This window comes from Glarea lozoyensis, assembly GCF_000409485.1.
Source record: "Glarea lozoyensis ATCC 20868 chromosome Unknown GLAREA13, whole genome shotgun sequence".
Classification (NCBI taxonomy): domain Eukaryota; kingdom Fungi; phylum Ascomycota; class Leotiomycetes; order Helotiales; family Helotiaceae; genus Glarea; species Glarea lozoyensis.
This window is the reverse complement of record NW_007360987.1, coordinates 411103-429427: the sequence shown is the minus strand read 5'-3', so window position 1 is coordinate 429427 and position 18325 is coordinate 411103. Positions and strand designations below refer to the sequence as shown.

The window sequence follows — 18325 nt, the reverse complement described above, 5'->3', positions numbered from 1 at the left end:
AGCTCGTCAATCTCCCCTCTCATTTTTGGGCCTTTGTCTGACTCTGATTATACACTAATTCCATGCCGTGGCATGGATACGGAGGGAGTTTCGGGACTGAAGATGTTGGTAAGCACCCCAAGACTCTCTAGTACTTGTATCCAACGCCCCCCAACTGGACTGGGCATCCACTTTTGTCTCTATATCTCCAAATTTGAAAATAGATATCTACCAGTAATGCTAACTTTAAATTTCCTCTATAGGCCGCAGTTGGTGATTTTGCTCAACGATCAGGGGAGCCACTAGACGAGGACATGGTACGCACTCAATGCGGAACACCCCCAAAACTCATCTTCAATTCCTCGGAGCCCTCCTCCTTTGACAAAGCCAAGCTACTCCAACTAGAGGATCTGTCCTGCCCATCACCTCCGCCAGTATCTAGAAGTACATTGTAGGGACCTGAGCATTTCCGGTGCCATCAATGTCAACACTGTTAAGTCCCACTCCATCACCTGCGTCATTACGTGGAGATAGATCACAGGAGGGGTAGGCAGATTCGCAGCGAAAAAACGGGCCCTACAACCCAATTATGTATAATCTGACTCTGAAAATAAGAGTCAAGCTGTAAGACCTCCTCCACATTAAGAACACTCTTTATAAGTTTAAATGCCGTTGAAAGAGAGCCAGCCAAACGAGCTAGGCTCACAGGATAAAGACCATCAGCTGCCATGATTGTAGCACAACCTCCATCGGTCAACGGAAGTTGGCCTCGGAAGAGCGGATATCCCTTATTTCCACCGGCAGAAACTTGGGCAAGTAAAAGACTATCTCTTTTACCCCAGATGGGAGGGTTTAAATAGAAGAACCTGTATTCATACGATATTCATTCTCCTGGTGGACTCGGGAAAACATTTTCGACATCCCCACTACCGTCAATAGCGCATTGGTCTTTTTGGCCTTGGGGTGATTCTTGGAGAACCATAAGAACCCATAAAGATATCGATGTTCCCATGGAGCCTCGCAAAATCAATCCCGGCAGCTCAGAGGTCTGAATCAAGCAAACGAGCACGATAAGACAAGGAGCATACTAGCAGCAATTTTACCAGCAAGACCAAAACGGCCATGTCAAGATTTGTCGTTGGAGTTGGAAATATACACGCAAAACCAGTTAGACAAACAATTGATAACAACAACCGCCATCCGCAAATGTGCCGCTGGACTTGGGGCCTACATACAAATAGCCGCAATCTGTTTCTGCCGGTGGACACAAGAAAGCGATGGAGGGAAACCCCCACGGTCTCCATTGGGAGCTGGAAGGGCTCACAACCCAGCGGAGGCGTCAAAGGCATTTATTCCGCGACTTGGCAACAAGTTGACGGATGACGAAGAAGAGACAGAGGACAAAGAGGCTGCTAAGCAAGACGTTTCCTTCGATGCCGATGATATCGCAGCAGCTCGCGCTACTGTATTGAAAGTTCTACGTCAACAAAACGAAACGCCAGAACAACCGCTAGCGGTGCGTGAAGCGTACGAGTAAACTATTAGGACTATGATCACATGCCGACAGCACAAATAAGCCGTACAGCACAAGAACTTGCATTTGCCAAATCAACAGACATTTCTGCTGGTGGAATCCAAGAAAGCCAGAGTCACATTGGACAAAGGAGCCATTCTAGCATTTCTGGGAAGCTGGGAGGAAATTAAGACAGGGAGAACAACACGCGGAGTATAAAGCAAGAGTCCTCCCTGTATCAGAATCCCTTCTCTCATTTTTCGTTATCTAGAAGAGTCGAGAAGGCTAGACTATTTGAACAATACGTTCCTGAATCAGGAATGTAATCGACAACAAGACGAAGCGATGGATTCCAAAACATGATAAGGAAGAGCAGAATAATCTTCCACAGAATAAAGTCTCGACCAAAGCCTTTATTCTGCTCGTGAAGTTGAGAGCACAACATATTATCTTCTCGTTGCTTGTCTAAGCACTGGCATTTTATTAAAACGAGAAGCATAATTCGTAAGAAGCACTAGATGAGAGCTTTATGACGAGAAGTAAAGCCTGAAGAATATCAAGACGAGGAGCATCTTTCCGCAACACAACATCGCAAGGATACCTGCATAATAAGTTTAGAGAGTCAACAAATCCTGGCGAGGAGCGATTCCTGACGAGGAGGGTAGTGCTCAAGAACGATATCAAATCGAGAGGGTCATGACAGATAGCAAACCCGAACAAGCATTCTGGGGATTTCCTTTTGCCCTTTGGATAAGGACGGAGTCTTAGAGCGGAGCATTATGGAAGGGCAAAATAAAATCAATCCAGACGAGGAGCATAAGAACATTAAACACAGGGCAAGAAGATGACAAGCGAAGGCATTCTCCTCCTTTGCATCCCTACGAGTACTATGCTTGCGAGCAGTATCTTTCGGAGCTCTATGCTTGCGAGCAGTATCTCTCGAAGAACTCTACGCTTGCGAGCAGTATCTTTACGAACAGTATATTAGCGCCCGAGCATTAAGATGAGAAGCAGTTCATCATGTTCATCATTAGGCACGGAAGCTAAAGGGTGTACTTCGTTGCCGGTGCAGACCGCGGTATCAAGAGGGTCAAGACGAGGAGCATAATAGCAAAGCTATAAGGGGAGCAACCGAAGATGCATGAGAGATGAGCAAGTGAAGATGCATCAAATCTTCAAAAAATGGCAAGAAAATCAGATAAGGAGATCAGAGGATGGCACATCCTTATTCTTCGCAAGAAGGATATTCTCGCAAGAAGGATATTCTCGCAAGAAGGATATTCTCGCAAGAAGGATATTCTCCTATGAAGGATATTCTCCCAAGAAGAATATCCTGAGGAAAAGTTTACTTCGCAAGAAGGATATTCTCGTAAGAAGAATATCCTGGCGAAGTACATGAGTCGCGAAGCTGGATATCAGAAACCAAGCTACATCATGGACCAGAAAAGCCTCACCGACTAACAAAACAAGGGGGATCTAAGCAGACAATCTTAAAGCGAAAGAGAAGAGCGTCAAGGGGAGATGGAGGAATCCTTCTGAGGACGAATGGTCTGTCAAGGAGCATACTACTTCAGGAGGAGCAGAGGGGGGAAGGGTGGTAACAGGAGGAAGAAGTGGATACATGGAGAAGAGGAGAGCAGCAAAATCAGTATATCCTGGCGCGGTGGAACGTCTAAAGAGGAATATACCATGACGAGAAGCAAATTAAGATCGGGAGGGGATCATGAGAACGTGCAAGTCTGAGAGCAACCATGGGAAGAAGAGAACAACGGCGAAAGCGGTATATCCTGGCGCGGTGGAGCGTCTAAAGAGGAATATACCATGACGAGAAGCAAATTAAGAATGGGAGAGCCTCATGACGAGGCGCGAAGTCTACCCGCGCCCATATCCTGGCAAACAAAGTAAGAAGGAAATCCTAACAACGAAGATTTCTGTCGAGGAACATAACAAGAAGAAATGCGCGGCGACAACAACAAGGACGAGGAAAATACCAATAATACAACCAAGCAGCATATGAACTAAAAATCTCATATGTCCTATGTCGCCTCACGTTACCGACCCTAAGGACATCAACCAGTATGGTCCAACCTGTTTCATGAGAGAGGGTGTCCTTTGGGAGTAACGCATAATGAGGGAGGTTAAGACTTCAATACAATGCTTGGATCTCAACCCAATTTCTAATATGGCTTGAGTTTCGAGGTTTCGTATGATAAGAGGAGGCCGAGACTACTACGAGATCTGGCTCTGCGCCGAAAAATAAGATTCCAACTTTATGGAGGAAGATTTTACCTCCATAAAGAATTGGCGAATGTAATTGTGGTTTGGAGGGATAAGGACTATGTTATGTATTTATCCCTTGGCAAGATCTCCGCTACTTCATCATGAAGAGTGGTGGATCACCAAACAAGACATGAAGCAAACCAGACAAGAAGTACACTATTCTCGGCAGGGCTTCATGGCGATATCACAGAGCCTGTGTCTACAGCAGGAGTTCCACAAGTTATGCTTTGCGGGGTATGCTGCAAGCATCCTCAAAACCAAAGCAGCCTCATGGAGAGACCGAAGTTAACAATGACCCAATTTACTTGGCCGAAGTAAACAATGACTCAATTTACTTGGAAGGTAGAGGGTATTCCTCAAGCATCCTCTCAACCGAACGAGAAACCTAAGGGAGTGACGGAGACACTGGTCGAGAACGAAGAAACTAAGCTGCAAGCACTATATGAACCAATTAAGAATGATAAGGGAGAAGGAAAGGGCCAAATGGAGAAAGACACTATCGACCAGATATGTCAAGAGTGTTCTGCAAGAACAACGCAACCCATACGAGAGACTCCGGGGAGAGGAACTGGTCAAGAGAAAAAACCCGAGCTGCGAGCACCATAAAGCAGATGAGAGCTTTATGCAAGGGGAGAGGACGAAAATCACCAAGCGATCTATAGGAACGGAATGGAAACATTACATTTGGTGCCCTGCGCGAGATATGATACTGAGGAGACTTGATGGAAAGCAGTCAAGAAAGGAAGTAGTAGCAAGCAATCCAGTGAAGAAGCGTGCTATAGCCACAGCAGGCGACAGCCACATTTTGTGAGCTGCGGGAACCTATGACAATAAGGAGAGCGAACGGAAAGAGAGTTATGATATTAAGGAGACTGGATGGGAACGGGTCCAGTTACGTCGCATAAGGCAGAAAGGGGTCTAGATACACGATTCATTGGGAGAGAAGTGTAAGGTGGACCCCAACCCAGTTAGGAAGCACACAATCCTCGAACCCTATGCCGAGGAGTATACCAACACTACATATTATAGGCGCAAAAGGCGACAGCTATAATTTGTGGGCTGCGGGAGTTATGATAATAAGGGAAGCGGACGAAAGGGATAGGAACCCAACCCATGAGGTTTCGCCAGCGTCGACCAGAATCGGATTACGAGGTCTCGCCAGCGTCGCTATATAGTCACGAATCGGGCGGGCCTTTCTGTTCCAGACTTTTCGACTATCGTGGTAGGGTTTCGAAAGACTTTCCCTGTCGAGGAGAATTGGGAAGGAAGGAAAAGCTAAGAAGTAATCCTGCCAAGAAGCAATCCTGCCAGGAAGCAAGTCAACACCACTAATCTTCGGCGCGGACGGCGAATGCTACATTTCGTAAATGCAGAAACTATGGTATTAAGGAGAGCGGACGAAAAGCAACGCTGTATAGGAGCCCAAGCCATGAGGTTTCGCCAGCGTCGCCATGTGGTCATGAATTGCGCCTGGCCCTTCTGCGCCTCAAGATATACGACTGGGGTTTTCTTTCAGACAATTTTCCCTGGAGGGAAGAATGGCGCAGGAGGGAATGAGGAGGAGCAAGCTAGGCGGGAAACAAAGGGCGGCAACTTCAGTAAATCCAGAAGCATAAAACGTGCAGTCCAAACCAAGGAGCAAAATCGGACGGAGATCAACCCAGCTAAGAGGCATCTGCCAAAAATCAATCCAGCCAAGAAGCAACCTACTTAAGAAATATAGAATAAGAAGTCTAAGATAAGAAGGGATAGTCTAATGGAGGGAAAGTCCAATGGAGGGAAAGTCCAATGGAGGGAAAGTCTAATGGAGAGAAAAATGGCTAAGAAATATCTGCCAACAATCAATCCAGTCAAAAATCAACCCAGCCAAGGTCCATACCAAACCAAGGAGCGAAATCGGACGGAGATCAACCCAGCTAAGAAGCAGAAGACGGAAATATCAACAAAGCAAGAGGAGACTGATGCTACACCTCCCGAGCTTCCCGAGTTATGATACTAAGTAAAAGGAACGAAAAGCAACGCTGTATAGGAACCCAGACCATGGGGTTTCGTTCGCGTGGCTCATGAATTGCGCGTGCGTGGTTGGGTTGCAAGGATATTCCGGTCTGGAGTAATGGGGATGGAGGGTTTGAGAGATCCAATACATTTGAGAGGGATAGGAGGATAATGATGTGTGGATACTGGTGAGAGGAGTATTGCACAAGATGTTTGGGAGGAACAAGGAAAAATATTGGGGATGAGGACGAGCATGTAAGAATGGGAGATTGGATGGGGAGATTAAGACTTGCAATTCCGTCGAGGAGCAGTATCCTCTCACGAATGATGAGGGGGGTTGACTCGGAACTATCCGGGAGAAGACATGCTTCTACTACCAGAAATACAAGAAGAGCTATAAATGAGAGGAGAGAGGAAGAAAGAGAAGTACTGGGGAGATGGGGAGGGTACTTGTATGAGGAGAGTGGGGAAGGAGGTATTGGATGTAAGGTGCTTTGGGGGGGAGGCTTAGAGAGTGTACTAGGCAAGCCTTAGAGAGGGGGAGAATGAGGACGAGAGGATTAAGGCTTGTGATTACGAGGAGCATTAGATTGGAGATCGGACGGGGAGATTAAGACTTGCAATTAAGAAGACGAGGAGTATAACAAGAAAACTTCTACTGGAGAATAGGGAAGGGATAGGATTATTGGATAGGGGGGATGAGGATGAGCATGTAAGGATGAGGACGACCATGTAAGGACCAGGACATCGAACAAGGGGATTAAGACTTGCAATTATGAGGAGCAAGTCAAGACTTGCAATTAAGACGAGGAGCATAAGACTTGCAATCAAAACTCGAAAATCAAAACTCCCAAATCCAAACTCACAGCACACCAAACCAATATCCCATCACAGAAATAGCAGCAAACATATCAGCAGAGCAAAAAATTAGATAAGACGTCTCGATATTCCTCCCAACGTAGAACAAAGATCGGCGCGCGTTCGTAGTTAGAATAAAAAAATCACAATCCCAAAAAAGTTCGGAAATTGGAAGATGGAAATTGGTTTGGTGATGTCGCTGTGAGTGAGACTGGGGATGGAGTTGAATGGTTGGGATTGGTTGTATGTTATAGATATTCTGGTGTTATTTGTAAAGTCGATTTCAATGCAACCACCCATCCTCCCTTCCAAAACTTCCCCGCCCCCTATCCCACATTCCAACTACCCCGCTGCACAGCATATCCATTCCTAACCTCAGACGAAGCACAATGCAGAAGCGTGCACGGTCAAACGATATCGTGTCGCATATAAGAAGATTCAGGCGCTGGAGGTAAACACAGTAGCGTAAGATGATTCGAAGCCCTAGAGCTCACAGCGCAAAACGTCATAAATCCGCATCTCCTCCCTCACATAAGATGTAGTGGATATAACAGGTATTAGTATGTCAATTTTCTTATGGACTTGCGGATGGAGAGGGAGGTTGTGTTGACCAGCATAGTGCTGTGGTGTGTAGGAGTAAGATACGTTTAGCTAACACGGCATTTGGAAAATTAAATTTTTTTTTTTTTTAAGACTTTAAGGCAAGGCAAGGGGATTTAATAGAGGGTGAGTGCTTGGATTGTATTTCGGCTTGTAGATGGAGTTTGTGGTAGGGTTGGTAGGGTTGAGGATTGTGGATGGAGGGGAGGAAGGATTTGGGTTTGGGGGGGTTGAGGAAGTGATGGTTGTGGAGTTAGAGGGCATGGGATTAGAGGGCGGAAATAGGGAGTATAGATAGGTAGGTGAGCTCTTTAGGAATAGCAATAAGACACTTATACATTACCATGGCGTATATATGTCATGTCTGAAATCTACGCGGTTATTATTCGCGAATTCATCGCTCATGGTTTTGGTAGAGGAGGTTGGACTTTGGAGGATGGTATGAAATGATTGAGGGTAGTGAGACGGGTAGAGGGCGTGGGTTTGTTTGTGGGGGGGGGGGGGTGGTTGATGGGGGTATGTTTGAGTTTCTATGATATCTTGGTCCCAAAAAGCTGATGTTCGTGGTAGTGGATGGAAGGAATGATGGCTGGACGTTGAGAAGGGATGGGGGTGGTGGGGGTATGGAGTTTGTGTGAAAGTGGGATGGGAATGTGGGAGGAATGAGTGGTTTATAAGTTATAGAGTGAGTTATAGAGTATGAAAGTGGGAAAGAAGGAAGAAGAGTCAGATGTAGAGATATTAAATATGATATTTGCTTCTAATAAGCCAAGTATATCATGTCGGAAGATCAACTTGCCACTCCCCGCCCATCCCAAACAAATCCAATATCTCCTCGATGACACGCACCTAAACTCTCCATCCCCATCCTACGTCTCAACACCTACGCATCATCATTAATATCCACAACAGTATGCTTCCACTTCCTCGCCGGCACCCTCCTCTTAAACAAAATATCAATCTCCCTAAAACTGCGATGTTTCATCTCAGGCACCCAGATCCACGCCATAACCGTGCATACAAACGCGGTGCCCGCCCAGATATACCCGGATTTGCCGCCTAGATCCCATTTATCCGTATTCAACATATAAGATGCCAGGAAGATACATGGGATGTTGACAAGATAATAAGCACCGCGACCGATACCAGTGGTGAGCGGACGGAGACGGACCGACGAAGTCTCGCCGATGATGACCCAGGATGCGGGGGCAGGGCCGAGACAGAAGAGCACGGAGACGATGAGACCGAGGGAGGCTTGCGCGTTGGATGCGGCGGTGGATTTCCCGACGGACGCGGCGATGCCGAGGGCGACGAGGAAGGCGCAGGAGATGAATTGCCCGTAGACGTAGATGGTGCGGCGGCCGAGGTAGGTGGTTAGGACCCAGGAGAGCATGACCATGATCCATTGGAGGGCGGAGGTGATGAGGCCGAGGGCGAATGCGGTGTCGGGTTTCATCCCGGCTTCTGTAAGGTTGTTAGTATATTGTCTTGGGATGGCAAGGGGAGGGGAAAGGGGGTGGAGGAGTAAGGACGTACGTTTGAAGAAGTAGACAGCTTGGTTGGCGATCAAGTTTCCAGTCAGATTCTGCGACGCGTAGACACCGCAGACGATCAAGGTACGGTAACGATCACGGCCCTTCCAGAGTTCGACGAGAGATGGTGATTTCTCACTCGCTTCGAGTTCGATGGTACGACGCATCATGGCGACTGCATCACGAGGATCATCGTTCATGCTGGAGCGACCGAGACGTTTGACTGCTTTTTCGGCTTCGGCGAGACGACCTTTACGGACGAGCCACCATGGGGATTCGGGGGCGAGGAAGAGGAGGATGGCGAGGGGGGTGGGGAACATCCATTGCAGAGCGATTGGGACTCTGGGGGAAATCAGTCAGTTGATGTTAAAGTCGGGGGTGTTTTGTTGACAAACCTGTATGAAGAAGCATCTGGCTTGGATTGATAATGGTAAGTGATTCCACCAACAATAATCGCACCAATCGCCCAGAACATCTGCAACATCTGGGTAGCAGGAGCTCTCAATCTCATCGGCACAATCTCCGCACAATACGCAGGTGCATTAGCGATGAAGATTCCCCATGGGATACCCTCAAGGATCTGCGCAGCGAAGAACATGCCCTGACTATTACCAAAGTAGAAGATGAAGATGAAGGCGTTCAAAGCCATGAGACCACCGATAGTAGCCCATCGGTAGCCAATCCAACTGGTGATCGGACCGGCGATGAAGACACCGATGAAGGCACCGACGGGTCCGGAGCATTGAAAGGCGGATTGCCAGGAGGCTTCGATGATATATTCTTGTCCGTTGGTAGCTAGCACACCGAAATCTTTGGCGAATTGAGCGGTGGCGATGAATTGGCCCATGAGGAAGACGCAGTAGGATTCCATGATCTGGGAAGCGTAAGTAACATGATCAGAATACGCTAGGGAAATTGCAATTGCCATCCCAACATGATCTCGCTGTCATGGATAACTCTCACGGGTGATATGGATATAAAAACTCACAATCGTACAACTCATCACAAACGCCCAAAAGCTCGCCGCCGGATACGCCTTCACCGCCTCCAACACCGTCATGTTATGCTCGATATTCTCCGCATCAATGGCACCCGTCCGATTATAATCGACCTTCTCATCGACATCGTAGACCGGACCGCCCGTGTGGGCGGGCTGGTTCTCGATCTCAGCCGCTTGCATTGGTTTTTCGCTCATCTTGACTTCTGTTGCGTGGGAAGCACAACCAAAAAAGAAATTCAAAACGAGGTCGGACGAGATCTTTATGAGGATTTCTTCATGCGCTTGATGCACCGAGCGGAGGGTGGTCATTTAGCCATGTAGGTAGGGGAGGGGAGGGGGGCCCTGGTGGCGTGCGCCGCATGGAAGCATGTGCCTCATGGCTGCGATCAAGCTTTCCGGGCGCGAATTGGCTGTGGTGAAGACCGGTGTATCTGCGCCCGAAGGTTTACACGTTACAATTAAATCATAAATCAATTACATTTCTACCCCCCGGAGTATTTCCCTCCTAAAATCCTATTCCATATCCAAACCACCTTCTCTCTATCAAAGCAACCCTCCCCACTACGCCCTCCCCCCAAGCTAATTCCCCAACCTCACAGTAGTCGGTCGAATGTCTAGCGGCTGTGGAGAACCTGGGGTAAGCGTAGGTAGACACGATCCGGGGCATCTAGCAGACTGCGTGCGGGGTCAGCTCGGCGGCTCCACGGCCATACCAGGTCACACCATGTGCGTTGGGAGCGGAAGATCCTGCCATTTGCGCGCTTCAACCATATTCGGAGTTGGTTAACCTTTGGCAGCTTTACCCGCGCCCAATGGCGTGGGCTTCCATGGAGCTTGATACGGGGTGGGTATTTTGGACTGCGCGCGCCAATGGGAGGGCGAGGGTTAGAGAGTGCTGCGAAAAGCAATGTACGAGTTGAACGGGTCTGGGAAGGTTGCTTGTAAGCGAGGGTGTTTAGGAGCTCGTGGTGTGGTTGTTGTTACGAAGTCTGCAGTAGAAGCATGCAATTCATGGTGTTGAATTGGATCTCTTTGCAATAAGCGGGAGTTCTCAGTCACCCAGATAATATTCAAAAGCACAGAAAAAAGACGAGAATACAAACAAGGTACTCCCGTATCTCAAAACCAGACTTGACTGCTCCAAGTATTTCCATCCTCAAGCTATTACAATTATCGCGAAATTGCGAACCCCGCTTATTTCGTCCATCGCGCGAGCTTTGACCTTCAGAGCTAGACAGCTTCCCCGGGTTCCCCCTCTTTAAACCAGCTTCCAGAAACACCACGACAGTCTAGAACATCCTTTATATTAGTTTTAAATTCTAAAAGCTCACTAATCTCCGTATAGCATCCACGTGAGAGTTCGAAACACGGCTCCTCCAGCTAGTTTACGAACGAATGGGCGCTTTCGAGTTATAAAGCTAAGTCAATGGGATGTTTGAGAGAAGAAAATGTAAAGCGGATTATTGTATTCAGGGAAGACGTATTCTCCACGTGGCAAATACATAGTACGAGACGAGGTACGGTATCACCAAGACCCCATCCCCTTTCCAGAACCCTTAATCTCCGATGATCCCAATAAACCGAAACTCTTGGAATCCCATCCTAGCGTTTTGATTTTTTTACTCCACACAAAAAGATCGCGAGACGCGAATTCTGGTAATGAACATCAGAACAGGAGATATTTCGAATTTCGACGCGAGAACTTAAATTTCTCCACAATGATAGTATTTATAACCCCCGGTTCTGTTGAGGACGTTGAGAGATTCTCTAAATATTCAACCACACGTAATGGTTCTTTTGATTTAGGTTCTCTCGCTTTCGTAGACCTTACGTTCCGAAATCCGAATATCAGCTCTCCATGTATTCGCGCGAGACACCGAGACACCCGTGGGAATGGAAGCGAACATGTTTTTGGGGTTGGTGAACATGCTTCCCCGCACGCTCGGTGCCTGCCAAGATATGCTGGAGGACGAGTCGTTTTTGGGATTCACGCGTGGTCTTGAAATTCTGTTGGGTTTTGGGGGCTCACTCGTGTCAAGTCAGTGGTTATACGGCATGAATTGTTGGGTCTGTACAGGGACGTGTAGGTGAGTATACCGAGGGGAGGGATGGTGAAATTGAACCCGGTGAAGTGGTTAAAGGGGTTTAAAGAAGGAGGTCATAGGTTACGTGAAAGTCTTTCATTATATTGCGTTGTTTGAATTTTACATATTGACCACGATTATCCCCTTACAAATGAAGTTTGCATCCTATCTCACACACTATATTAGCGTATTACTCAGATGATTACTCACTTTATAACTCCATCTAACACCATAAATCAGCTACCTTGGGCGGTCGTACAAGAATCAAACAAATAAAAAAGACCGAACTCTCATCTCATGGATGAAACCTCATTTCTTGACTCATTTTCATCAGCAGAAAAACCACTGCAACCTGCGCCCAACTCCGCGTTTTATCTCACTATCGGCTTTTGTGTTGATAATTTGAAGTCACGACAGTCTAGCATTCTGAAGTTTCAGGTCTTCGACAAAACAAAGACAGAATCGTTTGAATTCACGCTCATTCGAGGTCCCTCCAGTCTAGGATCTCTTCAAGTAATATTTGGAGAAAGAAATCATCGCTTTTTATTGTATCTCTATCCAAACCCTCTCGAACGAGAGAATACAGGATTAGACGTATCGTCTCATTTACCGGCTTTCGATTCTCACCCCTCAAAAAGATGGAAGCGATTAACTTTATCTCCACTACTGTGTTTTCAAGAAATCGACATCCTTTCCATCTTTCCTAAATTCCTCATGGGAAGTAACCCATAACCACGATCCCCGACAAAAGAAGCAAAATCTCGAAAGTTGATTAAATCTACACATCGCATATCTCAAACCAAGTCACCATGCTCGTCCCGCCAACTCACGATCATCTACCCCAACTTCCCCACACCCCTTAACCCCACACTTATCCTATACTTTTTATTTACCCTACATCCAGCGGCATCTCAATCATCCATACACCTTTCCAAAATATCACGCCTCCTGTTGCCGCAGAAAAGCTTGTCTACTTCTGTTTTCACGTCGCACACATCTTTACCCGTGAAAATAAGACAGGTCTGCAGCAATTATTATAATAGAAGCGAAACCGGATTTCCCAGGTCGAAGTCATACATCGCAGTTCCGGTCATCACTTCGATCATACATACACATATTGCGTGCTCTTGTTACGCAATATTTCTACCGAGTTCTTGAGACTTCAAGCTTGCGTTCAAGTTTACCTAACGCTCATGTACTCTACACCTTGCGTCTCCTTGCACTTTGTTAATCATCACAAAACAACAGCTCTAAGATGTAGGTGGCTTTTAAGATATTACACATTCTCTCGAGTTACGTAAGTTTTCTGTATCTCAGTTCCTGAGTTATGGATTTCGATGTGGCCTAGAAGACGTGCTGACAGGAAACGTAGTTAGAAGCTAAAATCACGAATCTAACGTTTGCGATGGGAGGGGGCGAATCACATGACCAGCGGATCGCTTACTCCTGGTTACCTCACTTCTGATTTTCTCTTTCACTTCAAATCATTACGCATCTCGGTCCACATGTCTAGGAAATGGTTGCCACAAACAGCGCAAAGAGCTTACTTTGGCCGTGGCGAGCGATCCATGTGATAAGTTCATTGCGATTCGAAGTGATGGAATATAACTTTTGCGATGTCGAGTAGAGCGACTCGTCCGGTCTTCAGCTCACAAGTCCCATGCCAGAAAGTTCTTTGCTAGGATCTGTCCCCAGAAAAACGCTCAATATGGGAGCACAGCATACTCACTCATACGCATATTGTATTCATCGGCTTTCGCTTTCTAGAACACAACACACCTTGTCCCAAATACAATACCTCAACCATCTACCACTACTTGAATCTAACTTCCTCCTTCGAATACCCAGAACACGCAGTTCTAACACGCACCTTTTACCTTCTCGTTTCTGGTCAGTGATATATCATCGTCCAGAAAACGTCTCCTCACTACCGTTTCGGGAACAATTCTCGCGCAGTTTCCTCGCTCGCTAAACGAAAATTACTGCTACTACCACGGCTTGAAATGCCGTCTCCCTGATCACATCAGGTTGTTAAACTTACAACTGTTGTATATTTGAATTGTATACTTTGTTAGATTTTTTTATACTTGCCCGAGGAAGACTTTTCATATCATGCGCATATTCAGAATCTCTTACGATATCTGGTATGTAGCACGTGACACGTCACGCGCCTGAGAGCTTCTCACAAACTCCTATCAAGTATACAAACTACCACTTATAAGAGGAAGTCTGTGATAGGTTCAGCGCATTTACTAGCCAAGCCCATATAAACAAGAAAATAGAAACCTCGATTTCGTGACAAGTCACATGTCGTTCGACTAACTACACGTCATCTATTTGTTTCTTTACTTTATTTTCTCGACTTGTGAACATAATAGTATTGGAGATACTTTGTTTCCATCCTACTAGACTGTCCTATGTGGTATAAACACTCTTGAAAATTAATAAATTACGAACACCGATTCCCAGCATCCTACAGAGTCATTTGCTATTCGACTCAACAGACCTCATCTATTTATCTCCTCACTTCATCTACTTACGCCATACAATCTACCTCAAGCCAACGAAACACAAGAGTATTTAGACCCTTGATGGCATTCATTCCGGCAACGAAAGACATCGTTTGCTGCAAAAAAAGAGGTTTTACAGACATGGAAGTTCAGATTGAAAGGTTGAAGGTTGGAGGAAATATGTACAGCCTTTATTACGGTCATGTTAAACTGGTCGTTGTTTAAAATAAGGTTCTTAGACGTTGAAAAAGCCAGAAAATATAAGAGGGGGGTGGTGTTGCGAGTGTCGCTTCGGCTGTGAGGGGTTAAGTGCTGGCAAACAACGGGCTGAGATGTATTTCGAAAAGAAAATGATAATTATGCCGCCGTACTGGGGTTATTAGCGAGACTGGTATTTAAATTATGACAACAGACGTGGAATGGGACTCGACTTGATGATTGGGTTGTGCAGCGGGGCCAACTCCTCAAGAGGCGGATTTGGGGGGATTCGATTTGGTGTTTTTTAGATGGTAGCTAGGCAAAATGAAACTGCACAGTAGTTTGAATTTCAATGGAAGGAATGTTACTGATTATGAAGGTGTGGATAGATATTTCTGGCACTTTATTCAACCAGACAGCTCCCATTCATTCGGCACAAAATGGGTTGAAAACGTTGTGTAGTTTGAATCTTCTAGTTGCTTTTCGAAATGACGATTAATTGAGAATCTGGAAACTGTCGATATAGCTATGAATTAAAAAGATAAAAGTAGTTCCTCGTCTCTACGTAAGGTTTGAATAAGTAGGCGTTCTTCCTGATCATCACTTCACGATTCAAAAACTTGCAGAAACTTGTTCGATAAGGGGTAACGAGGATTTAATTCTATGTGTTTTATTTCTTTTGAATAATTTAGATCTCAAAACGGAGGAACATATGTATTTCAACAATGTGAATAAGGTTGCCTTGAGCTTTATCCTCAATTTCAAGCTATAGAAACCTTGAAGTAGGTATTTGTAACTATTCGGATCCCACTATCTCCATGAGAATAGGAAATGTGTTTGCTTCTAAGCTTCTTTTCAACGCCCATGAATATAGACTCCGGACTAGAAGCAGCTAGTTCGAATAAAAATACTGCGGGTAGCGAAACTGGATTAAAGAACAGCTTGGTTCCTCTTAGTAGACGGGCAACGAATCAGGATACCAAACTAGAAGAGAAGAAAGTAGCTTGAAGATATTAGACCGTGATTTAGCGCAAAAATAAATCTAATTGCTCGTTCGTTGCAAGTTCTGCACTCTTGAACACAAAACTAATAGGAAAGTCCAACATGAAAGTCTCCTTTTCGTTCAAAAACAGATATCCCAAAAAGAAACACTCTTTCTTGAACTTTATCCCAATGCAATTCCATAACCGAACTTTCTCTGTCTCCCTAAAGCATTTTGGAATTACCTCCATTGCTTTGCCTCTTCACCTCTTTCGTTCTCTACGTCTTCATATTTTAAATCCTCCTGATCTGGAGCTATTTCTCACTAAAATTCGAGCTATTTATTCGTTTGTGGAGAAAGCCACTTTCATCTAAATTCAAACCATGAATAATTTCATTATTTCCTACGGGTGTTATGCTTCGTGTTTCCAAATTGTGAGTAAGTAATCAACAAAAACAACAGCGTTTCGATTAAACATTGAGATGATTTCCTTATCATGCACATGAAATTAAATTCGACACAAAATATCGCTAATTCTGAGGATGGAGGGATAGCAACTCGATTGAAGTGTTTAGATATGCAAAACTGCCGCTCGGAATCAAAGCAAGAGGACACGTACTGTCAATCCATGGCAGCTGATTCTGGATTGAACTTCAAGATGTCAGAATAGTCGTGAAAATATTGAGTCTCTGAATCATGGAGATGGAAGAGTGGAGATATGAGGATTGTGTCTGACTGAACCTTCCTAAACCACTGGACTATGTTTTGAATCACAGATAGAAATTACGCTCCAATCCATTTCTGTGTCAGCTCAATTACCAGAATCCTAGACTAGAATCCCACAAACAAAACTAGATGTCCCCTGAGTCTAGATGAAGTTTCCAAGGTTATCGTCCTGACCACAAATTCTTCTCTCTGTCCATTCATTTCTTGACCCTCTGACTCTATTGCCACCTTATCATCCTTTGCCAGCATCCCTATCTCAACTACATCTTCCCTCTATACATATATCCCACATACAGAACAATCGATTCTCGGTTCCTGTGTCTGCAAAGATCCCTCCACGTCCCTCCCCTTATGGAAACAGATGTAGCTCGAATCAAACCCAAGATCCCCGTAGACTACAGTCAGTCATACCGCCACTCTACCCATTTTGATTTACCTAACCCGCCAAGAGTCGTCGCGACGTGGGACCGAGAAACTGAATCGACAGAAAACATCTCTCCGTTTGTTGGAAAGAACTTGGCATGTTCTACCCCGTTCATCAACAGATCATGTTCGTGAATGGCGACCCACTTTCTCACTCCATTCATGAATGGGGTAGTGTTTACCTATGGGGTACTCCAATGAGGAATGGGAGCTGTTGACGAAGGGGGTGGAACAGATACCCTTTCTTTGCCGCTAGTTTGAATGGGGTGAAAGCTCTGTTTTCTGGTACAGGGAATCGAACAGATTGAGGTGACGAGTTGCCGGACGTCGACGTAAAAAGAAGAGGTAAAAGGTCTGTATTCAATCAGGTTGAGGTGACGAGTTGACCGACGCTTACGCAGGAAAGAGGTGACCAGTTGCCTGACACCTATGCAGGGACTGCACCTTTAATTGTGGCAGCAACTTGTTTGGGTTTTGTTAACTGTGACGGTGTTCTGTCTTGACTGGCCATGTTTCTGTCGTCTTCTATCGTCGGAACTGGGCTCGGTTTCGTATTTTCGCGTTGGCTTGGTGCCCACTGGGTTGGCGGAAGCGGGAGGAAAGCTGTGCTAGAAATCCGCCGTTTCACCCTCGGTGTGTTTTCGAGTCGCTGGACCGTTGCGAGTAGCTTGGAAGTCGCTCTAGTGAGGGGACTTTATTGAATGTACTGCCATTGCCGTAGCTTGAGAAGGAGGATGGGGTAGACATCTCTGGAGAAGCGAGGAGTCGATCTGGAAAGGATTCGAAAAGTGAGGCTTTAGTCCGTCGGTCGCAGAATTCGTCGGTCTCGTGTGCTGAGGAGGCGTCGTTTTTGTAGCGTTGTCTGTAGTCTTAGCTTTCGCTAGTTTGAAATGGACGTGGTTGTCTAGGAGGGTTGATATCTTCCGGGTGTTGTTCAGTTTTCGGAACAGAATATACAAGGTACTTGCTCAGAGCAGCCTCGTCAGTTTCACTGATAGAGTTTTCCTTACCTCCAGAGATTCAAGGCCGGCACAATAGCTATTCACTCTTGTGCGCATCTGCCGTCCAAGTTTGATATGCAAAGCGAATTGCTCTTTTCCAGGAATGTGTGTGTTTATGAGGTCTTTCCTGCGAGGAGTCGAATTGTGTTTTGCGTGCCTTCCAGTGTGTGTCCAATTATTCTGCTCCACAACGCGTCTGCGAAAACTCGTATTGAGTATTGACTTGTATCCCAACCGGTATGTGTAATTATTAATCAATATTGCGTGTGCAAGAGCGTGTTCACTCCATTTTGCCTCCCGTATGCAGATGATCCTCTTGCACATTGGAAGACAAGATATCCCAGTGTAAAATGGGTAGCAAAGAAGCTAGAAGTTCATGATGATAGGACCGAGGGGGGTGTTCACTTGGAGCAAGCCATACAAAACATAGCTTTTCTACTGTGACCAATACACTTAGCATCATAATGCATTGAAGAATGCTAATCTAGAATATGCTAATGTAGCCACATCTATATTCGGAGCGCTGCCGCCTTCAGCCGCTCCCTTTTCGTCAGCAGTCAGGATAGCGGGATCATTAACTTAGAAACCACTGTCATCTCTGCCGCTAAAATCCCAATCGAAGCCATTGCCCCCGTAATCGAGAC

The 18325-nt window shown here is 45.8% G+C and overlaps 5 protein-coding genes across 5 annotated transcripts; 4 read left to right on the top strand and 1 right to left on the bottom strand.

Annotated features, from left to right (window-relative positions):
• Positions 1-72: 72 nt before the first annotated feature.
• Positions 73-1516, top strand: GLAREA_10094 (uncharacterized protein; the record flags this gene model as incomplete). Its single annotated transcript, XM_008080144.1, has 3 exons — positions 73-108; positions 243-296; positions 1148-1516. The coding sequence occupies 3 exons, from the start codon at positions 73-75 to the stop codon at positions 1514-1516; spliced, it is 459 nt and encodes a 152-aa protein (XP_008078335.1).
• A 2577-nt stretch (positions 1517-4093) lies between these two features.
• On the top strand, positions 4094-4378 carry GLAREA_10093 (uncharacterized protein; the record flags this gene model as incomplete). Its single annotated transcript, XM_008080143.1, has 1 exon — positions 4094-4378. One exon carries the CDS (start codon positions 4094-4096, stop codon positions 4376-4378), a length of 285 nt encoding a protein of 94 aa, XP_008078334.1.
• Positions 4379-5150: 772 nt separating this feature from the next.
• GLAREA_10092 (uncharacterized protein) lies at positions 5151-5486 on the top strand (the record flags this gene model as incomplete). Its single annotated transcript, XM_008080142.1, has 1 exon — positions 5151-5486. One exon carries the CDS (start codon positions 5151-5153, stop codon positions 5484-5486), a length of 336 nt encoding a protein of 111 aa, XP_008078333.1.
• Positions 5487-5588: 102 nt separating this feature from the next.
• On the top strand, positions 5589-5765 carry GLAREA_10091 (uncharacterized protein; the record flags this gene model as incomplete). Its single annotated transcript, XM_008080141.1, has 1 exon — positions 5589-5765. One exon carries the CDS (start codon positions 5589-5591, stop codon positions 5763-5765), a length of 177 nt encoding a protein of 58 aa, XP_008078332.1.
• Positions 5766-8108: 2343 nt separating this feature from the next.
• Positions 8109-9952, bottom strand: GLAREA_10090 (MFS general substrate transporter; the record flags this gene model as incomplete). Its single annotated transcript, XM_008080140.1, has 4 exons — positions 8109-8689; positions 8762-9099; positions 9153-9631; positions 9746-9952. The coding sequence occupies 4 exons, from the start codon at positions 9950-9952 to the stop codon at positions 8109-8111; spliced, it is 1605 nt and encodes a 534-aa protein (XP_008078331.1).
• Positions 9953-18325: the final 8373 nt, after the last annotated feature.